This window comes from Brachyistius frenatus, unplaced genomic scaffold, assembly GCF_029030835.1.
Source record: "Brachyistius frenatus isolate BFR_SWC_R1_liver_20210118 unplaced genomic scaffold, ASM2903083v1 Contig_8, whole genome shotgun sequence".
Lineage (NCBI taxonomy): Eukaryota > Metazoa > Chordata > Actinopteri > Embiotocidae > Brachyistius > Brachyistius frenatus.
Window position 1 is genome coordinate 3526109 of NW_027210607.1, and position 23859 is coordinate 3549967.

Genomic DNA, 23859 nt, shown 5'->3' on the forward strand with positions numbered 1-23859 from the left:
TCCATACTTGTCAGTGCGAACACACTTATGCACTCAAATTTTCAAAATAGTGAGCAAGTCAGTACGCCATTTGGAACACTGCATAGGTTCTGCCTTCAGACTTTATGCTATGCTTAGCTTAGCAAACCATTTCCTGACTGTACATTCATACATGTATTTGAAATACGGACCTCGCTTAACTCTTGGCATATACCAAACAAGTGATTTTCCATAATGTCCAGCCGTTTATTTAATTTTTTTAACTAACAAAAGGGAAAACAAAGACCACTTTCTCGCTCACACACACATCCATAGTGAAAACGGTTTTAACAGCAATGGAAATCCATTCATCAAGTCTATTCATAGGTGACAGCTCAGGAGGTTATGAAAGGAGCGTCTCATGGAGCTTACTGAAGTCTCATCTCCTCTTATCTAATTCCACTCCTGTCGTCCTCGTACATATAAGTCCACCAAATGTCATTTCACAGCGACTGCTCTCGTCGCACTGGATATTTAGATTGAAATGAGATAAGGTACACAAGCGAGGTAGCTTAAAATAATATCTACTTATTGAATCCATACACAATAATGTCAGTTTGTGCATTATGGTCTATGGCTAAGAAGCAAAGGCTTATTTACCATTTTTACACACTTGCAGTTGGGTACCAACCAAAAGAAATTTGCTATCACATGTTGATCCAAACTCATGTCCGAAACCGGCCTCTAAATACTCAACACAGTCCTACAGCTGTCACATATACTGGATGGCATATTGGACAAATAAGTGTGAGGAACATACTACTAGTTGTTATCTACATCATTAAGTACTTATATCACCACAGCTGATGTTAGATGAGGATGTCACACTCTCATACTACTCAAATAGGTTTAGTTGAGATTTCAGGGATGACAGTTGGATATTTACATGAAGTAGTAACAAGTCTGTAACTGTATGCAGACACAGAAGCATCCTGAGAGGTCAGACAGGGTTACTTTGGCTTGGAGTTGCATGTTAGGTCCTAAGGCATACTGAGTGGTGGGGTGGGAAGTCCAGTTCTTGTGGATCACAATGGCCTCACTTGAATGACATTAACCTTCCTGGACTCTCCCAACCTGGAGCTCACATCCATGTGTTGGAGCTCATCGCTGGTGATGATGAAGACGATGGAGGAGGAGTTGAAGGTCACCCTCTTTTTGGGGCGGTCCCTGCTGCTGCACACGCCGGACACGACGATTGGTCGAATGGGGCGCTGTACCGGAGCCAGGGGGCGCTCTTTGAGGGTGCACTGTAGCCAAGAGAGCCGCGAGCAGAGCAGCTGCAGCAAACAGCGCCGGAACTGTGTAGACGATGGGAGGAGGAAGAGAAGCAGAGGGGAGAGGTAAGAGGGTGGTATTTAACGCAGGGATGAAACAGCATCCTTTTCTAGTTTCGTCTGTCAAACACACAAGATATCAGCCTCTAAGCCAGCAAATTATGGTTAGTATAAGTGATAATTTCACCCCTACACACACAATAAAACACTTCAGAAAAAAGAATACATACATCCTTTGAGTTGTGCAACATTTTATGTAAAAATATCCCTTCAAAAATAAAACTACTTTTGAAAACTGAAGCAGAACAAAATAAAAACGAACCATCACCCCTAATAGAAATGTCATTGATTTTCCCTGTTTGTCCACATTCAATTCTGGGTTCAGCTGTGGTCACTGGAGGGGAAAAATTAGCTGACCATACACAGGAAGTGGCTATTCAGAAATCTCCAAAAAAAAAAAAAACATATAATGTCTTCTTGAAGGCATCCTGACCTGGATTCCAGAGTGATGGCTGAACCTTACACCCCAACAGGGTACAAAGCAATAAAATCTGTGTTGGAGAAGTGCATGTTATTTGTGGGTCTTAAAGTTTAGTCAGAATTAGAGTTTATTTTACACACACATAAAAAAAAAGACAACGTGTTGTGATAACAAACCTTTCTGCTCATGAACACGTAGATGAGGGGGTTGTACGCGGTGCTCGACTTGGCAAAGAACGAGGGGATTATGGCCACCGTGGGAGAGACCATGTTCTTCCTACCAAAGGCCTCCATCATGGACACGATGGCGTAGGGTGTCCAACACACCAGGAAGCAGGATATCATCAGGAGAAACATCATGGCGACCTTCTTCTCGTACCGCAGGATCTTGATGATCTGAACCGTCTGGAGGTCCTGTATAGAGTGCAGCTGAAAGAAACAGGAGAGAGCGAGATGCTATCATGAGGGGGATATTGATCTAAAATTAAACAGGCTGGTGGCCAGAAGGTTGCTGGATCTGATTAAAGTTTGTGATCTAACAGTTCAGTCCCCAGGTTGGACCAATGGGAGATTATTAAAAGTAGGGCCAAAGAGAAGTTTTTCAATGCGTTTTAATCTGATACCAAGATGCTGCAAGTCTGACAGTCTTTGCCTGTTACTTGCTTGGCCCCTGATGCTAAGATGCCGCACAACCTGCTAAATGGCTGCCCGTCATTAGGATTGTGATTGGCTGGGCGCCCGGTCCAGCTCTCCAATCAAATTAAATCTGATTCGGCTGTCACTCACGATGACTGTGCTCCGGAGTGATCATCTTACCTCCGTGTCTCTTGGCTGGATGTCAGTTTGGTAATTAGTAATCTTATGTTGAGACTAGACTGTGTACTTGATCCACAGAGTCACAAGTTGCTGTGGACGGGTTTTTATTTAGACAGGTAAGTGATAGAAAAATAGTCAAGTTTTTCTCCCCTTCATTGGATCATAACATCTTGGTAATAGCTGTCAGCTCATGGAAAACATACGGTAATGACTCAATAACAGATAGGGTGACTATCAGCTAAAGTGAAGAGAAGATAAAGAGTGTGGTTACTTCTCTAGACTCCCTCAAGAGAGAATACAGCAGCAGATTGAATCACTGAAAGCATCTATTTTTATTCATGAATTCACAAGATTGTTTTTTTTCTAATGTATGTTCAATATCTTATGAAGCCACAATTATATTTTAGTGTTAATGTTCTATTGTTCTCTGCGTCTTCCAAAATCCTCAGTGAGATTTTCTGGCTCTGGCAAAGCAAAGGAAAAATACTCTGCAGAGTTCAGAGTGCTTCTCTTTGAAGATTTTCCTGAAATGCTGTGATGTGTGATGAGTCCTCGCCCAGACTTCTGAGGTTTTTGGGGAGTTTTGTGGTGCTCAAGCTCGAGGGGATGTTGGGTGGGGCCTCCGAGTGCTCACACTTCCTACAAGGTTGTGCATATTTAAGGAAGGATATTGTGGCGCAGACTGACATCTGGGTCATTTGATTTGAATCGAGTTGGTGTTTTTCTCAGTTGCTTACACACTATCCCGTTCCAACACTTGAGCGACCATATGCTCAGTGGTACAAACAGACAAAGATGAATGCAGACCAAAACAGATTCCCTCATTTCTTCCACCGCAGGCGGAGGAAGATCTGCAGCGGTCTCGCTGGACTCATTAACACAAATGCTTAATTCTCATCCACGCAGCTAGCTCAATTGACCTTTATTACCGTGAGAGACACTTTGAGGCTGCACTTCTGAGGCTCAGTACAGGCACAAGAAAAAATTTGCTTTCGGATGACTTCCCCTGTACAGGACAAGCCCTGAAAGCACAGAAGAATATTGTGATAATAGAGGCTGTAATGAAAGAGGAGAGGAAGGCAGCGCTTGGCCACTTAAGGTGAAGGAGTTTCGTTTTATTAAAATGAAAACCCAGAAGAGTCTGTATCTGTCCAGACTCTAGCCCAAAGTAATAATATAATAGAGTTTGAAATTGGTAGTTACCATATAACATTTAAAACTGTTGAAATACTGAATACTGAGTTGAAGTAATTGTTGTAGGTGAAAAATGCTGACCGAAGACAACATGGTAGTTAAAACTGAAAGAAGTTATACTTTCAGAGTTGGTTGAGTGTGAACCATGAGGGAGGACAAAATGTCAATGTAAGTGTAAGCTGCTGTAAGTGTGGCTCAGGTGGCTGTGATGAGATGAATTGTTCATTCAGGGGATGTGATGAAGTGGTGATGAAAGTCAGCTTAAGTGGAAGTCCTGAAACTAATCAGTGAGACCTGAAAGGATTTGAAGTGTCACATGCAAGTACAGTTGTACTTCACCTGTTTAATCTCCTCTGTGACCACGTGTTTCTGGAAGCTCTAAAAGTTCCCTTGTTGCCTTTGAGTAAGACATTTAAGTTTAAAAAAAAAAGAAGAAAGTCTAGATTAAAATTGACCAATGTCTTGCTACTAGTGTGAAAAGATCAGCATCTATGGAAGAAGATATCCTGCTGAGACTTCTACAGAACAAAGTAACTCAAAATATTTTTCTTCACAGATAGAGCTGTCGTATTTTGTAGATATTTTCTTTAAAGGGTGTCCTGCTGATATATTGAGAATTATACTCTTGCATATATATTTTGCTCATAAAAAGTGTATAAAACCTAATATTTCACCAACTTTATGTACATAACATCAAAACTGTGTAAAGTATGTGTGTCAGGCAGGTCTAAGGAGTACAATGCATGTACTCAAATTGCAAGAATTGTTTTTAGATTAGCCAAGTTCAAACTGTTGAATGGTCATTGAAGATTAAGCAACAAACATAAATGAAATGTCAGTTGATGTGGAAGTGGTGAAGTAGTTGAAATGTTCAGAACAAGTTCTTCTGGATGTGATGAATGAACCTGGAAGTCAGTTCAACTCCTGAAACAAATGTGTGCCAATTCATACCTTTAAACTGAGAGACATTGACAGGTGAAGTGTCAGCAGAACTGAAATGTAAGTGCTGAAAGCAGTTGGTGTGTGTGGTGCAAACAGTGGAGGCTGTGTGTGTGTGTGTGTGTGTGTGTGTGTGTGTGTGTGTGTGTGTGTGTGTGTGTGTGTGTGTGTGTGTGTGTGTGTGTGTGTGTGTGTGTGTGTTCAAAAATCTGGAATTAGCTGTTGTTTTTGAAAAATTAACACCTGATACCTGAAATGATTTGATGTGTCACTCACATAGTAAGTGCTTGCAGTTCAACTGCCATGTGAAGATGAAGAGACAAACACAGTTGAAGTGTCAGTTGATGTGTGAGTAAAAGCAGCAAACATTTTGCCGGAAGCAAAAGCACTGCAAACCTGTCAAGTATGTGACTGGAGAGCAGTTGAAATGTTAATTAAAATTTAAATCTGAAAATTGTTGAATAAAAAGGAGTCAAATTGAGATTTAATGATAAATAATAATGTGTAACACTTCCTCTTTTACATCAGATTATAAGCAGCTCTAGTGGGGATTGTAATAATTTAGTAGAGTCATATGTTTTCTTAGGGAGGCGCAACTTCATCAGTTTTTAATGTTTTCTTCACACATTTTTGTCAGTTTAAATCAGCAACCCTCCATTCACAAGCCCATGTTGCTCATTCTGTTTATTACTCAAACTCATTAATAATATATTGAATATGTGAACACAACAGAAAAAAAAACAAAGATTTGCATTCCTTACCATTTTCACTGTGTAGAGAATGTTTCCGTAGCAGTAGATCATGACACCGACGGGCACAAAGAAACACGCCAGGAGGAATAAGAGGATGAAGGAGGCATCATTGGGGTCCTTGGACGTCCAGTCCAGAGAGCAGCCCAGCCGGTGGATCTCCAAAGTGTAGCGGTTCCACCCAAGCAGAGGAGCCCCCGTCCAGGCCAGGGAGTAGAGCCAGATGTGGGCTATGGCCCGCCAAGCCCAGGAGAAGTCCACCACCTGGGCATGGACCACCCGGATGTAGCGCTCATAAGCCAGGGCCGCCAGAGTCATGATGGAGACGATGCCTGGCAGCAGAGGGAGAGAGAAAAGCGCGCTGAGTAATGCGGAGCGCTCGCTGCAGGATCTGGGTCAGTGGCTACTCAGCGTCTCGTTGGACTGAGTTTCATTATCCTCTTTGTAAACATAATTTTCAACATCTTCATGCTCAACATCACATCCAATCTTTTTGTTGCCTTGAAAACTCACAGAAACAGACTTGACGCCCCCCCCACACACACACACACACCTCTACCTGCATCTGCATCAGACAGCCCGCCTGTTTCACACAAAGCGAAGTGGTTTGCTTCTAATGGTGCACAGTTGTAGCTCTCATGTTCACATTGTGCAGCCCTTTTGTTGCCACCATCATATGTCATCCAAGCCAGACTCATGGTACGGTATCTAAAATTGATTCTGCATCTTTACAGCCAATACACATCACACACACACACTTCAGTAACCTATATATATTTCCAGTTACATCCTCCAGCACCCTTCACAACTCTGTCTGTAATTCATTAATCGCTTGATTCATGACACAGGAAAAGTGTTAGTAAACAGACACACTGGTGATGAACACACAACACAGGGACTTGTTTCAGGAGATGCACCGAGTTTGAGCCGCAGCCCCTCAGGTTGGGTTTCAGTGGAAAAGACGTACATCGACAGAATGCCAGGGTTCATTGCTGCAGCCGCTGTGGCCCGCACACACGCGTGCGTGCGTGTGTGTATGTGTGTGTGTGCGTGCATGTGTGTGCGTGTGTGTGTGCGTGCGTGTGTGTGTGCGTGTGTGTGTATCACCAACCTCCACACATGATGAGACACAAAGATGACGGCATGTTTGCGTACAAAGGATTAGAGGACACAGAAGTGGAGCTGTGGGATTTATTTTTTGTACACTTCAGTTTTCCATCAGAGTCAGCAGGGAACTATACAGTACGGAGCCGTCTGTTTGTTCCTGTGTAATCATGCTGTGGCTTCATTTATGACCTTGGGTTTTCACATGTAAAAATGTCACAGAAGATTTTGTAGCTGTAGTGCTGTTCTGTGAATGATGAGAAATGGGAGGGGCGGGTGCATTGACTTTAACTGAAATCTCCATTATCTGGCAGGTTTGTGAGCAGGCCAACACAGCAGGACACCACATTCTCTCTGAATGTCACTGCATGAATAATGAAGGAATATAAAACAAAATATAAACTATAAAACCAACTTTTCATTTTGAAGTGGATTTCTCATGATGAATTTGCAATGCAGACCACATGCAGTGTTACACTGGTTAGAGGCAGGCAAATGTGTTCTTTAGTTCATGTGCAAAGAAGACAATGTCAGTTAAAGGACAGTAAGATGACAGAAGAACAGTCAGTCTCTTTGCTGATAAAGCAGCAAAAGGCTTGAAGGCGTGTTCCAATGAGCTCATTATCACACACTCCTCCTGAGCTGTAGAGTAGTGGTGGGAAACGGAGTGACCCCCGTGTTCATTCATAATTCACTGCTCAACGCAGCTTAAACTGGTAATAAATGGACAGCCCGTGAGACAGTAACACAAAAGCAAAAAGGCGCACTAAGGGGTGACAAAAGATTCCTCTGCATGAGGCAGGAGATGTGCATTTTATAGAAACGACACAGTTTGATCAACGCAGAAAAAAAGTACACAATATAAAGCCCTTCATGGTCGTTTGATTTTACTGCAGCTCATCATGATGGGAGACTGAGTTAACTGTTTTTATGCAAGTAAGTGTACACGAGAACAAACAAGAAAAAGTGTCACAATTTATATATATGTATATAAAGTTTATATCTGCATTTTACAAATATTTCATATTATCCTTATTTCATGTCTTATATAGAAGTCTATATTGTGAATCTGCTAATCATTACATTCTACATACATTACAAGCTCATTTTCACATATTTTAAATGAAGTCAGAAATTACAAATTTCAATGTTTCCCTGTAGTAAAGGAGTAATTTCGACCAATAGGGGCAAACAGTTAATTATTATGATTGTTTATAATTTCGATTTGCAATTTTTTTTTATTTTTTTGTAAAAACAATAACTATTGTGACAATATCGGTCAATATGAAATACACACAAGTATAAATGGACATTTTGCTCCTTTTATTTCTCTCACCAAATAAGCTGTTGCTGAAGCCGTCCCAGGTGCACGTCGTCTGGCTCCAAATCCATCCGCCTTTGACGCACGAAGCGAAGGTAAAGTTTATTCCGATGATAGAAACCAGAAGATCGCTCAAACTTATGTTTACCAGTAACAAATTAGTGGGCGTCCGGAGTCTCTTGAATTTACAGAAGAGTATGATGACAATAACGTTGTTGCAAAAGCCGAATACTCCGATGGTCCCGATGGCAAAAGCGAGAAGTTTGTAGGTGCCAACTGCAAAGAGGTAGTGCTCTGCACTTCTTTCGGCTCTGGTTTCGTTGGCAGGATTCATTGCGTGGATGCAAACTTGGTGTCCAGTCCAGCATTGTGCTGCGCGCAGGTCCTTGGGCACGAGAGACTGTGGGCTCCACGGCGTTCCTGCACGGGCTCCCCATGCGCCGCTAATTCAAACTCAACCAGAGACTGATGAAACTGGGTCAATGTACCAACGTCAAGGCAGACAGAATAGGAACGGCGTACTTCCGGCTATACTTTCAAAGTAAATAGTTTTGACCTACATGTTTTGCGACGAAAATAGGTGTGTTTATGTAGTTTTAACAATGTTAAAAAAAATATAGGAGCTTTTAGGTATCATTTTAATAAAACGAAACAGTTTACAGATGTTGTAGCACTTCACTTTATGTGCTGAATACATACATTTCACGCTTTTATTTTTAAATCGAAGTGCCCTAATAATCTCCGGTGTTTAACCCTCCTGTTGTCCTCGGGTCAAAATGACCCGCAGCTGTGTTCAACCAAGTTCTATTTTATTTCTATATTTTTGGGATCATTGGTGATCATTCTTTAAAGAAACACTCACAGCCTCGTTGTCACCAATGATCCCAAAAAATATGAAAATAAAATAGAACTTGGTTGAACACAGCTGCGGGTCATTTTGACTCAAGGACAACAGGAGGGTTAATGTGACTAAATGTGGGTAAACTGATGTTAATGATCTTGACACAGCTATACAGAAAACTGACCTATAGCCTATTTATATAACTATGTATATATAACTATATATATACCTTTTTTCTTTTTAACAAAATGTTTACTGCTTACATTGCATTTTTTTAATGCTTAAATGAAGGACTGTTATGGACACTTCCAGATAATCCATCCACATAATCCAATTAAAATTTCCATTCATTATGATTCACATGTTATTAACACTTACAACAGGTCAAGCACAGATAAACAATGAAATGTCCGGTGACATTTCCGGGTGCTCTTCCTCCAACGGTGGTCTCATTTTGTCTACAGAGAAATGTCACTGTGTTGAAGAACAGCTTCCGACAGCCACGTTGTTTGCTTCTGACGTCCTTTCTCTGTGCCTACAGGTTGATTCAAAATACCAGATCTCTCTCAAATAACACAAGAGATGAAAGTGTGCACAAGGGGATGTGTGCATGCTGGCACACACACACACACACACACACACACACACACACACACACACACACACACACACACACACACACACACACACACACACACACACACACACACACACACACACTCTTGGAATGTTTTAATTATGCTGCAGTTCACCCGCTGACTCACTCATGTGCATGTTCATTCATAGTTTGAAGGTTTTTCATTCAGGAAACTTCATGTTTTCATAATGCAGGGATTTACGCTGCAGTCTGACTGACTGTAATAAAAATGTGTTATCCTTTTCGACCAAGGGCATTGTAAAAAGGGAACTGTCAGTGCTGGTATAGGTTTGGTTATTTCTCTGGAATATGTTTCCCCACATAACACTGCTTCCTATGATTCACAGTGACCTGTCTTTGTAAAGACTGCTGCAGAAGAACAGCAGTTTAATGCTGGCAAACAGTGATCCGTGTGTTCAGACCAGCAACACTTCAAAATAAATAGCAAAATCCAATTAATAAATAGTTCAGCCACATTTAAATTTCCTCAGGAAGAACACTGACAGCATATCCTTTAAATTCAATGTTCAGTGGCGGCGTCACTCCTTTATGTTTCTTTAAACCAATTATATGGCTTTTTGCTGGTGACATAAGCATTTAAAGACAGATGTCTCTTTTGTAGTTTGCTCTTATGCTTTTTTTTTTTATCTCTGGTCAGAGCTCCTGTAAGTAGGTCAAGCTTCCAATCAAAGCATCTCTCTCTGTCTGTCCATCTCTCGCTCCCTCCAATTGTTTAACTCTCCTGATTTAATAAGAGCCTGTGAACATAATACACCTGTACAACAACTCACCTCTGGCAAAATCCATCACACAACAATAACACTGTTGTCTGTGTTCTTGGTTGTTTGTATATAATATATATAGATATATATACTGTATATACTGTATATACTGTGCATTTTATATTTTATATTTTTACTGCTATTTTACTGCTATTTTATTGCTTTCTATTATTCTATTATTATCTTATTGCTTCTGTATGCTGCTGTAGCAAAAAAATGTCCCCTCTGGGATTAATAAAGTAACTACCTAACCTAACCTAATAGGTTTTGTTGAGTAATATCTTATGAAAGGTAATCTCTGCCCATATTAGCCTTAACTCTTTAGCAAAGCACATCTGCTTGCTTACATATAATCATCCATGCTGTGCCCCCCTGAGATGCAATTATTGTATCATTACGCTTCATTGTATAGGGGATCGCTTCTGTAATGAATATTTAAGTAGCTTTTCAATGTCACAAACATCAGCACTTCAGACAGGACAAAGCTCTGTTCCACCATCCGTCCTACTTCTATTTACATCAATGTACATTTCCTGATTCTCTCCAGTCATGCGGCAGTAGTTCACTGATTAAATGCCCTCCTGTCTCATGTGAGCGAGCCGGTACGCAACGCCAGAGGAGAGATGCGTCTGCTTATTCAATCATTACAACCACTTTTATACGCGACCACACAGCTGCAGGCGAAAACAATTCAATTGTTGACTTTGTTCATTTCTGCACCTCGTTGGAAAGACAATTCAAGTCTTAAATGTTGACTCTGAACTGTAAAATTAAAAGCACAGTCCTTATCTGAAATGGAAAAAGGTCCCAAAAGAGACAGAATAAGGGAGCTGTTGTAAAGGTCAGTGCAGCTTTAGACACACAGATGGGTTATAATTGTATTTCCTTCCTTGCTATGTGTTTAAAGAGAAAACCAATACCACTCTCATGTTTGTATGACGAAACCTAGGTGGCAGTTAGCTTAGCTTCGTATAAAGACGGAAAACAAGGGATATTTGAAGGACTGTTAAGATGTGCAGGTCAAAAGCAGCATGACTGGTAGTCAGCTAAAGTAGGCTAGTGTTCAGTGGCTTTAAAGAACATAGCTGTCCCTGCTCATTAAACAAAAATAAGGTTTCTATGATATGAATACAGCTCTCAAAATCACCAGAGGCTTACAAGGCTCCAAACAGATGAAACTAGAAGTTTATAAGTGCTACCGCTGTCTTGGAGTTAATATGAGTATCTTCCTGCTCCCTTCAGTTTTTATTCCAGCTGGGTGCATCATTTGTACATTAAAGGTCCTATAAAAACATACAACCTCTTTGAACATTTTCTTTCACCACCACTTAAAATACTGAACAAATATATACAAATAAATATATATAAATAAAATGTTGATTCTAAAATGTTTTTTATTAGTTCCGTACAAAAATGTGTTCACATTTTAAATACATTAAAGTAACAATCTCGAAGATCTCTAATTTGTTCTCTTTGGCGGCATCTGTGGAAATAAGTGGTATTTGTAGCTGTGTTTTTGGACTTCACTTCCCAACACAAACAGTGTTGCAGTATGACGTCAGTCAGTTGGCCATTGACATCTGGGCTACACCTCTATAATAATTAAAAGGTCAACAGTACATTTGAAAGCAAAAGGGAAAGATGTCTTCTGAGAAACTTGAGGAGCCTGGAAAAAGACAGTGCCACTTCTTTTCCTTCTGCTCAGCATGCTGTTCCACTGTAAGCTGAAGAGGGTAATTCAGAACATTTTTATTTAGTTTTTAAGAATTATGATTTCAATAATGCCAAAAATATTGAAATTTTAAAATTATGTTTAGAAGAGTAACAAAGACTTGCAGCAAATAAAACTCAACACATCATTGCCCAACTCACAGCCAGTGAGGCAGTTTGCAGCAGTCTCACCTGGAAACAGATGTATGTGCACTTTGTTGACAAGAAGCGGACGGAAGAAAAACTGCATCATTGTGAAATTTCGAGGTGCTGAAAGGCATATTTTTAAAGTTTAGTCTGAGCCAGGTGAGCTGTTTGTCCCTGGTTTCAGTATTTATAATACAATAAGATATAAATCTTCTCTAACTTTCAGCAGGAAGTGTATTTCCCAATATGTTGAACTATAACTTCAAAGTTTTCAATGCTTCAAAAATCTGTTCTGGTTTTGGATGAAGTAAAATATGTTTATTTTTCTTTGAGTTGATTTCACTGTAATTTGCTCATCAAATCATCCCAAAAAAATAACCAGGGCAGGATTTTCTGGCTGTGATGACCCTGATGAGCTACTTCATAGGTCCTTCACAGATTCCTACTGATTTCCCTCTGATTCCACAGAGAGCTGTCACATCTAAAGTGGCTGTAGGAGCCTCCTAACTCACATTTAGACCACTCTATACTGCAGCAGCTGGAGTCTGCTGCTTTTAATTTTTTTATTTTTTTATTAATAGTAGAATTAAGGCATGTGCCAAAAACCTGCTTCTCTCAAATGGCTGTGTCATATCATCTCTGCCCTCGGAGGGATTAACAGTGGAGTGAATGTGAGCTTGAGGACAGGGGAGAGTGCAGTGAAAGTGCAGCAAAAGCACTCGTACATTTTCAGTTATGCTGCAGGAATTAAGCTGTTTAATTTCAGCTCAGAAGTTAAATCTTAAAGAGTAGGAGAACATTTTTTTCCTAAAAGCGACTGTCATTGTTATTAACACACTTTGAGTTCAGGGATGGAGCGATGAATCTTTACATATCACTCCCTCTGACTGACACTGCAAAATGTCTTTGAGAATTTGCCAAAGGAGCTCTGCTGTCAGTCTGAATAAAAATGTGTGAATGTTTGAGCCCTGCAGCATCTTTGTCTTTGACACGTAAAAGATACAGCCAAGGTTATTCCAGGGTAAGATATAATACTGACCTCAACAAAATATAGACAACAGAGGATGCTGCATCAACCAGAAAACAATATCGATTCTAAATTTCCTATAATGACTTAGGAATGGAGATAAAACAAATAGCACATGTAAATGATGTGCACGTGTTGACTGTGGTGACCCAGTGTCAGACATTTTCCTCCGGTTTAATCGCTTTGTTTTAATGTTTCACGAGAGCCAAGTCAAATTCCATGTGACGCTACAAGGGCAGCCAGAATTAAAGTCTAATCACAGCGACTCACAGATTGGTGGCTCAATTCTACCCCTGCAAAAAGCAACTTAATTATGGCGGGCAATCATCTCTGCTGAATTCAAGAAATAATCTTTTAAAGGGATTCAGAGAAGCAGACTCTAGATTAACACGCTAACCTTTGTGGTGCATCTTTATTGAATCATGAATAATTCATTACAGTCAACCATATATCTTCCTCTCACAGTAATTGGATAAGATAAATGTGTGTGTATGTGTGAATAGGCATTGCACCAGAGTGTTAGAAATGTAAACTAGAACATGTGTTAGCATGCCAAAGTGAGAGATATAAGGTTATCATTGACTCTGAGGTCCTTAGTCCTCAGAGGTGCAAAGGAGTAGTGGAAGTATTCTGGGATGTCGGGGATCTATTTTTCACCCGTGGAGGTTTCTCTCCTCAGCGGAAACATGGATGTCACACACTAAACAGCAGACAATAGCACAAATAGCAACTAGCTGGTGAGCATAGTGGAGCATTTTACAACTTAAGGGCCAGATAACTGCCTTTAATAGAGTTGGTGGCAACTATACAGGTGCAGTGCTGTCAGGGAGCACCTTGTGACTTATTAGGAAATGAAACGTTCACTGTTCTCCTGACGCGGTTTAAATTCATTTGCATTTTCCAAGGGCTTAAATATCCAATCACCACTGAAGTGCATGCCATGGCAAGAGAGCAAATCAAAACAAATGGATTGGTCAAAGTTGGTTGACATGTTGATTGATTCATGATGGAGCCTGGTTTTGGTCTGCTACCTTTGTCCTTTTAAAGTTACTGCATTATGATGTTAATACAAACTCAACACTTCCTGTATCCATTTCAAATTAAAAGGCCAAACTCAATTCATGCAAGTTTAATGTTGAAAAACACAAAATGTTTTTATTACATCATATATATTTTACATATTATCATAAAAGTATTTTAAGAAAGAATACAATAAACTTGTATTAAATAGGAGATCCCACTCTAACTAACTGCCATATAATGCAAAATATATCTTAAAATGTCGCATAATTTATGGTCTTTCCAAACAATTTTTCAACTACTTTGTTTTCAAAATCTAAAATGATACACAGTGTGATGAAAATAATTACATTCAATATGGTACAATACCATAAAATCAATCGGCAGTTCTGTACAGCACAGTATTTGGTAGAGCTGTTGGTTTGTTCACAGTAGTTTATGTAGTCGACACAGCATCTGTGTACACATCCTCAGCTTGATTTCCTTGGCTTCATGTTGTGTTTTCAGTGGCAGTGAGATACATTTGTGTTTCAAAGTGCTGGAATAGATTTGACTTGTTTTCTTTTCTCAGACATTACTGACCTAGATCTCTCTCCACAGACATGGTTTGAAGCTGTAAGGTCTGTGCATCAGCACTGGCGTTTGAGCATGTCTCTCTCCTCTGTTGATCTCTCTTTTGTGCACCAACTCTCTCCTTTCCTCTCAAATGTTTTTTTCACCTTTATCTCTCTGTGTGACTGAAGTCTCTGGAGTTTGTTTTTTTCTTCCAGTGCAAAACTGCACAAGGTTTGAAGTCAATACAGAATAAAGCACACAACTTTCTCCTCCTGCACAAATGCAGACGCTGACTGACTCACATACCTGTGCATACTAAAAGTGTCGTAAGTTTAGCTCTAGCTTTGCAATCGGTTGTTTTTGCAGATGCTGTCTTCAAACACGTTAACCGTGGCATTAACAACACAGTCACCCAGTGGGATCTGTCAGTGTCAGCTGTCTATTTTCTGCTGAACTCAATCAGTCTGTGTCGTAACTGCACCGCTGGGTAACCTCATGCCGGTCAGACTCTGTTTTCCCAGCCTGCCAGAAGAATAAGAGTGCTTTTATTTATCTCTCTCTGCAGTGGTCATCTTTATATAACTATCTTTTTTTTTTTTTTTTGCCAACAGTGTCTCCTTATCTCACTTGGAAACATGCACTGCAAGCAGGACAAAGTGTCACTTTTGATGTCCTTTACTGTCACGGCGACAAATGCTGATTCATAAGCAACCGGTGGTTCTCCTCATCACATTAATTTGATTGCTGTCCACCACATACGCAGGCATGCCCAACATGGGTGGAGAGTGGTGGTGGTGGTGGGGACTCACAGGATGGGGGCGTGGTCTAAAAATCTAAACCGTATACAGGGAATCTGCAAAAGGCTCCCCTGAAAAATTGTTGCTACTTAAAACCAATCTATTTGCAGACCAAACAGACTATAAACATGAGTTCAGAGGGAACATTACAAAATGTGTGCAATATTAAGCTTGTTCACCAGGGCATTGATTAATTAGCTTATAATTAGCTCCGTTCACGCTCCTCCAGACTGAGGAACAGTTTCGGCCATGAGGCTGTCAGGATGCTGAACTCTCTCCCCTCTCTCCCCCTTGACCCATAAGGTCTGCACTTTTGCACTATGGACCCGTATTTGCACAACATAGTACTTATGTATACTGCAGTTAAGCATCACTGCAGCTGTTTTATTATTTGTATTGTTACATATTTATACTTTTCTTGTTTTATCTTTTTATTCTGCACACTGTGGGACTGTGAGAAATAATATTTCGATCTCTCTGTATGTTTTGTACATATGGTGGATTGACAATAAAGTTGAATTTAACTTTGAATTGCTAAAGGTCAAACCTTCCGTATCTCTCTCTCTCTCTCTCTCTCTCTCTCTCTCTCTCTCTCTCTATATATATATATATATATATATATTGTATATAAGAGCTTTGTCAAACTTTGCTTCCACATTTTCTAACTTCCTTTTACTGCCTTCAGTTCTCCAACCTCCTTCCCTGTGTCACCTCCTGCTCCAGCTCTGGCCTCTGCTGTTGGCTGTGACAAAACCAGATTAGGCCGAGGAGACACTGCAAATCTCTCGAAGGACACGCTATTCTCCTCGATTGACACATTCTCACAAATGTCACGGTGCTTTGTTCTACTTCTCACAACACAAATGAATACTCATTGCTCTCACAGATAAACAACATGAAGTGCAGGGCATGCGCCGTTCACACAAATGCCCTTTTATTTTAGAAGAAAAAAATCCCTTTCTTGGTTGAGTGCAAAATAATTAAGGTGCCTTGTCTTGCAATTCTGTTGTGTCTGTTTGTGTTTCTGTTGCTCAGACTGGCTGAATAAGGACCTCTGAGTGCACTACAGACGATTTTGTGCAGTAAAAACTAAAGATTACCGAAGATAAATAACAACACTTATTAGACCTGTGAAAAGCACTGAAAAGTGATGTGTTGTATGCACACAGAAACAATGAGCTGTGAAGAGGAAGAAGCATGCGCTATTATTTAGCATATTGCAAGTTGAACTAAATGAGATCATAACAAGGATACAGGTTTTTTGTGTAATTACATTTATAGGTCATTAAGTGTGGCATAACAACCCTGTTGCAGCAAACATTTTATCCACCTCATCTAGACAACTTTGTCTTTTTCAATAGGAGTCACATCTTCTTTTCCTCACCTGCAGCCCAGGACACAATGCTGAATGCTCCACTGAATGTTTTTTCAGCTTATTTTTACTCATTTAAAAATAAATAAGGGCGGTTTGTTAATTCACCCCAGTTTTTCAACCCTTTGGTAGGTTTGCCACAATGAAAGGTTAGGCTATATTCAGTGGGCTCTCGACACACAGTGCTTGATTACTCCTAACCGTCAGACCCATTGTCATTTCAGGTTGCTTTCAATCAACTTTTTTCCTTCCCAAATTATTATTTTGACGTAGCTCTGTGATCAAAACTGGTACATCTGTTCATATAAGCTTTCTCACGTTATCCAAAAGAGTTAACATTAAATTTTGTAACACTGGTTTTGAATTGCTGATTTATACGTATTAAATACAAAACCTAGACCAAGTAATGGTGTATTCAAACAACACACAGACCACATTTAGAAGCCAGAGACAAATGTCTATTGACCAAAAAAGCAATTATCAGAAGAGAATCAAAACAAAAAGTTGGTCTACAAAAAGAGTGTTTATCCACAGTTTAAAACCAGAAGGTCAGAAAAGCACTTATTTGTTACCAAATAGTTGCAGAATCTGGTTTGTCTCAGCTGCTGTGGTCGTAGACATGATCAGATACTTTAGATTGTGCTAGAAGACATCACAATTATTTTCATTTACTGCATATTTCACCGTCCTCACAGAGAATCACACTTTACTGTCGATGCAGCAGTGATGAGTCGTAAGATAAAAGGTCACAGCAGACGAGATGAGGAACAGCAGAGCACTGGGACTGCAAAATCCAGGATTACTGTACGTCAGTGACAGATAAAACAGTAAGGCTGTGTTTTATTGTGGACCAGGACTGCAGGGGGAGAAGGAAGCAGAGGATTGGAAGACACAATGAAAGTGGAAGTGACACACTGCAGCTTTAAAAGTCATATAAATGTCACAGCGATGGGAACAGGACAGGTATTGACATATGAGCTCCTCACAGAATATCTTGTTACTTGTATTGATGTTGAGGTGGGAATGCACACTTTATATTCAGTATTAGCATTGAACATTTGATGTATGATACCTGTGGATGATTATGATGGCATTATGGATGGAATGGTCTCTGATGTCATGAAATTACAACCCAGCATCACAGAAAAGTGTGCCTAGGCATGAAAGTTACACATTCTGTAAGCGTGAAACTTACTTGTAAACTTGTAAAGGTGGAAAAGAGGTTTTTGGACTAAGTATGAAGGACATTTTTTTTGCACTATTGGGAGGCAGGAGGGTGCAATGGTGTTGTTATTGACTGCCATGCGGGATGATGACGTTTGAATCCAGGAGGGGACAGGTTTTTTTTTTAGCTGTTTTTTGTTTCCAAACCGCAACCATGTACTTATTTAGGCACCCCAACCCTGTGGTTTTGCAAAAAGTTTCATATTCCTGTAAATCACATGGCTCAAAGCATACAATAGTTTTCATTTTCGTCCACTACAAGGAAAACATGTAACTTTAACGTCGAAGCAGCCCAAAACAGCGTGGCTATCTCATGTTTTACTGTAGTGGACAGGTGTGTCTATTTCATGCTTTGCTGTGATACCGGATTGGAAATTATCTTATGTAAGACAAAAAGCTTTCACTGATTCTCCTTGTAAATGTCGATGCAGAGAAATACTGACACAGGATCAGAATGTCAACCTACAACAGAGATGAATTACAGACTTTGAGGCAACTGTTGCCATTGACCAGTACAGTACCTGTAACAGCCAGAACGGACACCGGTCTGCCATTCGATATGACAGCGATGCCCCTGTGGTGAAGCTGATGACAGATGATGAAAAGACCGTGGGCCTCAATTCCAGTCCTGCTCAGCAGACCCCTGCAGACTTGGAAAATTTATAGACAGCTGGGGATGAAACCAGATAACCCAGTCGGAGGTGGGTGATAGTTTAGAGGCTATCCGATCCTCTCCGTGTCACCCTCACTGTCCAGTTAAACCCATGGTGAGAACAGACTGTCCTGGTCAGGTTTGAGGTGGACTGACGTAAAGTGGAGGGCTGTTTGTGGATGTAGAGCCCATCAGGGGAGTCACTATTGATACTTTTAAAACATCAATTTCGTTTATGAATTGGACATTGTTACTGCAGAAAGTGTTGAAGTTATACGTCAAACAGTTTTAGAGATTGAAAGGCTTAACATAACTGCAAGGGAAGGGTCAAAAGACTTTTCTGTCAACACCAATTTGATTGAAGTTTCTTTTGTTGACTCTGAATATTGAAACGATAATTTCAATGTGAGAAAATATAATCTTTTGCTAACAACTCTCATTTTACACAAATTAAATGCAGCCTTTAACAAGACAAGTATAAAGGAGATGCCAATCAGACTGACACACGAAACAAACACTGTTGAGTGAAATTAATTACTTGAAGCAGTGGAGCCCACACACTGTGATATCCCTTACCTCCATCTGGCCCAGGTGGGTGCACAGAGACACAAATCCTTACAGCTACACAGCCGATCAGACTTAACGATAAAGAAAAACTGTCACTGCACAATCTTCAGGAATGTTTTTTTTTTCGGGGGGGGGGGGGTGACAATTCTGGTGTATTTTGCGTCACTTTGGAAAAAATACACCAAGTTTTTTTTTTTATCATGCTTTGAAATACCATCCATGCATCATATTTGTACTCCTTGAAGCTACATCTATGTACAGATATTACAATCTAATGACAGTGGAGAATCATTAGCTGTAATTGCACATTCACCTTCATTAGGCAGCGCAAAGTACAGACAGCAATCTCCACTGATGTCTGAAACAAACACTACAGTACTTTGTATTAGAGTTCCTCATTACACTAAAATTAAGGTTACACATGAGAGTCTTCAAAGGGTGTGTGTGTTTGTGAGATACAAAGCACGATTAAAAAGTTACGAGGGTGTTTCTGTTTTGCATGAACGCAGTGCATCACAGTAGTGTGGATGAAGCAGGAAGAAGCAATACCTTTCATGAGTACGTTTTACAAGTTACAGTAAATCTGTAACTTGATCAACATTAGCACCCAAGTTCCACACATTTTTGTGACCACTGGCACATGTGCATTTGCAATCTCGCCATGGACTTGAGCAGAAAGTGCACAACAAATTGGGTGTCAAACTCAGGGATATTGACAAGGTCCTTCAAATGATACGGCAATGAAACAATGAGCTTCACCTTCAATTGATGTGTTTTCAGGGGAATTCATGTTTCAAGAGGAGCAGAACCGTCTGAGACCAAAGGAACTTCAGGTCAGAGGTGAAACCAGGTGAAAAAAACACACATGGTGCTACCCACTACTGCTAATCATCGGATCTGCCTCCCTTTGACTTCTTTATGTTCCTCAAAAACTGCACACAACTGTGTAAAACTTGATGACAGACTCATATTTAAATGAATACTTTGACATTTTGAGTAAAAAACAGTGAGATGAAAAGATTCACTTTCATTTTGTCCATTAGTTGGTTAGTTTTGCTTTAGAAAGTCATTTTGACCTGTCAAGACCGAATCTGGCACTCCAATTTTTTCCACAAATACTAGATATCTCGTGACCCGATGAGATTTAGAGGTGCTGAGAGAGAGCAGATATGTGATGAGTGCTTGATCCATTTTTTTGCCAGGTTCACTAAGTTGTCACAAAATATTAAAAAACAGGGATGCTTTAAAATATGAAGAATTCCTTTCATGTTTTACCCATTTATTGCTCATATTTTTTGCCAATCATTTACACATTCCCTGCACTGTTCCCTCGTAATCAAACTTCAAAGAGTCAAATTAAATTCTAGCTGCTCTGGTGATGAATGAGTACATCATGTTGAGGTTTGAAGCCAGATACACCAACTTTACCAAATGAGTACATTTGTCTGTTAACATTTCCTCCAGGAAGAGTAGGTGCCATCTGTGCTGTTAAAGGCCTCAAAGCTAATTGAAATTTACTACGTTACTTAATTATTTCTCAACGGGAAACATCAACAACAGCTCCTGCTCCAGTAATTTTGATCCGAGTGTGTGTGTGTGTGTGTGTGTGTGTGTGTGTGTGTGTGTGTGTGTGTGTGTGTGTGTGTGTGTGTGTGTGTGTGTGTGTGTGTGTGTGTGTGTGTGTGTGTGTGTGTGTGTGTGTGTGTGTGCTGTATTGGTGCATTGTGAGAGCCATCACGTCGATTATTTTAAAAGATAAATGCTTGTCAGATTACTGAAATGTCAATATGGCCCTTTCTTTAGGAATACATTATTGGTTTGAATCTAGTGTTTCCCTGAACCATCTCTGTCTTGGTCTCAGTATTGGCCTGAGAAAACAGTAATCTCTCTTTGGCTCTATAACTTCAGCTGCTGGTAAATTATTCAGCACTCTGCTTTATTTTAACCAAGCCAGAAAGACATGAGGAACAAAGTTCTTAAAAAGTTGACTTTTTTTTTTTTTTGCGCTTTCAAGTAACATGTGTTGGGACCCAGATGCCTGCAGTGAAAAGATAAAAAGAAAAGAATCCTTGTTGGGTTTGGCACAAAGCTCAAATTTCATGTGAAATGTAGACTTATTAACTCCTTGTACTTGAATGAAATTTGAGGAAAATTCATAATGAAATTCACATGCAGTAATATGCAGCGCAGATTAACTTTATGGACAGATTCACAGCTGGAAACTTTTTTTTAATCAAAATTAGATATCCAAAATGAATCACTTGGTAATAGAAATAAAAAATTTTTTTATCTTGTCCTTTTAATTGCATACACAGCACACAATTAATTTGTGATAAAGAAAATTGGATGCTGATTATAAGAATGGGATAAATCCTTCCCACTTAGAAGTTTTATAGGTCAAAAATATATTGTGAAATCTGAATCTTATGCCTATTTTTAACAATCAAACACTTTCAAACACTTTTGTTGAGGCTGTTGTATTCCTTTACTTGCAGTTACAGCTCAACTTTTATGTGTTTATTTTTTGGTAACTCTGTTGTGATACTTTTTCTCATTGTACACTGCGAAATAACTAAAAAACATCTTGCACCTGTAAATCTCTTAAACTCACTTTAATAATGTGTCCTTACACTTTTATCAGGTAAAACGGTTAGTCATGCTCGTGGTGTGGCCCCAGAGATGGGAATGTCAATCCGATGGTCTGCCAGCCTCAAGCGGCAACCAACAGTGACATCACCCATAGGTTTGTTAACTGCCTTCAATGAAGGCTCAAGGTCGGATATCGTCGCCATCTTGCTAGTTTGGAGCGGTTTGGAGCCAGAAGTGACAATATTTGGATGAGCTGTGGGGAGGGAGCGTTGGATCTTATTGGAAACCCGATGATACTACATCCCACCCACTGATGGTGGAATCCTGACTGACACACAAAATCACTGGTTTTTAAGGCCTAATATGTAAGTAATGACGGAATTATTTTCAGATGGACAGCCAGAAAACTAATAAGAAGGAGGGACTTTAGCTAACAACACCAAAATGACCAGTGGGAAAAAAAAATCATTGACTTCATGAGAGAAGTTGAGTGGGAGTCTATGACGCCAGAAGCTTTTTGGAGCCAACCTCTAGTGGCACTTGGTGGTATTTCAGCTTAAGGCACTTCTGCATCAGCCTCTTATTACAGACCCGGAAGCTACGTCCACTTTTATATACAGTCTAGGGCGAGTCTATCCATCACTTTGGTTCATGTCTCTTTTGTACAGACATTCATGCTCCCCTTGATTCTGAATCTGGTTGGATTATACTTTTGCACATGCCACACAGCTGTTCTAGTAAAATGCATCTGTGCATGTAAACAACAGACAGTATTAGATCACATCTCATGGAAACCAATGATCTGAAATTTTCAATATTATTGAAGTCAATCAGAATGAAAAAAAAGTGTATGTAAAAGCAGCTATTGAGTTGGAAAGCTATTGAAGTCTAACTGAATGTCAATTAATGAATTTCTGTTAGCAGAAGGGAAATACAACCCCTGATTCATGGGTAAAGTTCAGCAGCACATAATAAGCAGTGAGGTAAACAAAACTCAATCGAGCTGCCAGTTGTGTCTGTCGAATGTTAATGTTTCTCATGTTTGTCTGGTTGGAACCTGTTCCCAGTTACATAATGCAGGAAAGAGGAGGTGGAGGACATTTGAGGACTACCAGGAATGTTATCAATGAAAGAAAGAGCTGGGTCAAAGCTGTGAATGTAGAGTACCAAATATGTCGAGGAGTGCCAAAGAAAGACGAAGGCAGATAGAAGACGATGAGCTCTTCACATCTTTAATACATTCCCCCTCGTCTTTACAGGAGCATGGCTGAGTCACAGCCTTGTTTGAAGTCTCCTAACCTCATTAGGAATCGGTTGGCTGATGGGGAATCAAGCCTTGTGCAGGTCTGTGAGGAGTAAGACCCTAGAGGAGCGGCTTTGGATGCTTCTTTGATGTTCGCATCAAGAGATTGTGTTTTTCTTGCCAGCAGAATGGTCCATTGTGGCTGCGAATCCATCACTTACGCACTCATATAAAGGAACAAACACAAACTGTTTGATGATGCCAATAAAGGCATCCTTCATGAAAATCAACAGACAAATATCTTTAACCAGGGACAGTGTTATTAGTAGTATTAATAATGTTTACTTGAACAAACAATTTGTAGTTTGAAAGTTGGATGGAATATGACGTGTTTTTCCCATCCCAAGTTTCTATGTTATTTATTGTTTTTGCCAAAGTAAAATGTAATTTAAATCCCCAATACTTCTCCTACAGTCACTTATATTGGTGGCATATAGAAGTGCATCAGTGAACTACATGCCATGTATTACCTGTTTTGGTAATAGCTTCTTTCTAACAGCAGGTGCTTCCATTTCTCTGTGAGTACGCGGCCGGAGTTCATGCAGAGTAAAATTTCCACCCTGCTTAATATGAAAATCACGACTCCGTGAAGAGAACAAATTCAAAGGGATTAATGATAACTATTTGTGCAGGAAATTGCTAGTCCACTGCAGTTTAGGTCTATGTTAAAGATAAATGTTTGATAGCAGCAATCATGGAGCAATGAAAAAGAATAGAGGTGGATGTTTTTTTTTTTTTTTT

General features: G+C 39.9%; 1 protein-coding gene across 1 annotated transcript; it reads right to left on the bottom strand.

The window, feature by feature from the left end:
- Positions 1 to 204: 204 nt before the first annotated feature.
- Positions 205 to 8262, bottom strand: opn3 (opsin 3). The gene is made up of 4 exons (XM_069689923.1): positions 7911 to 8262; positions 5483 to 5802; positions 1950 to 2201; positions 205 to 1316 (listed from the first exon to the last, which is right to left on the bottom strand). The coding sequence occupies exons 1-4, from the start codon at positions 8227 to 8229 to the stop codon at positions 1044 to 1046; spliced, it is 1164 nt and encodes a 387-aa protein (XP_069546024.1). The 5' UTR covers positions 8230 to 8262; the 3' UTR covers positions 205 to 1043.
- Positions 8263 to 23859: the final 15597 nt, after the last annotated feature.

What these genes read in the sequence shown, in the direction of transcription:
- opn3 (XM_069689923.1), bottom strand. Translation starts at nt 8,229, where the DNA reads ATGAATCCTGCCAACGAAACCAGAGCCGAAAGAAGTGCAGAGCACTAC. An exon ending in CTTCAGCAACAGCTTATTTG is followed by an intron (nt 5,803 to 7,910) that starts GTGAGAGAAATA and finishes CTCTGCTGCCAG; the next exon opens with GCATCGTCTCCATCATGACT. An exon ending in ACGTGTTCATGAGCAGAAAG is followed by an intron (nt 1,317 to 1,949) that starts GTTTGTTATCAC and finishes TCGTCTACACAG; the next exon opens with TTCCGGCGCTGTTTGCTGCA.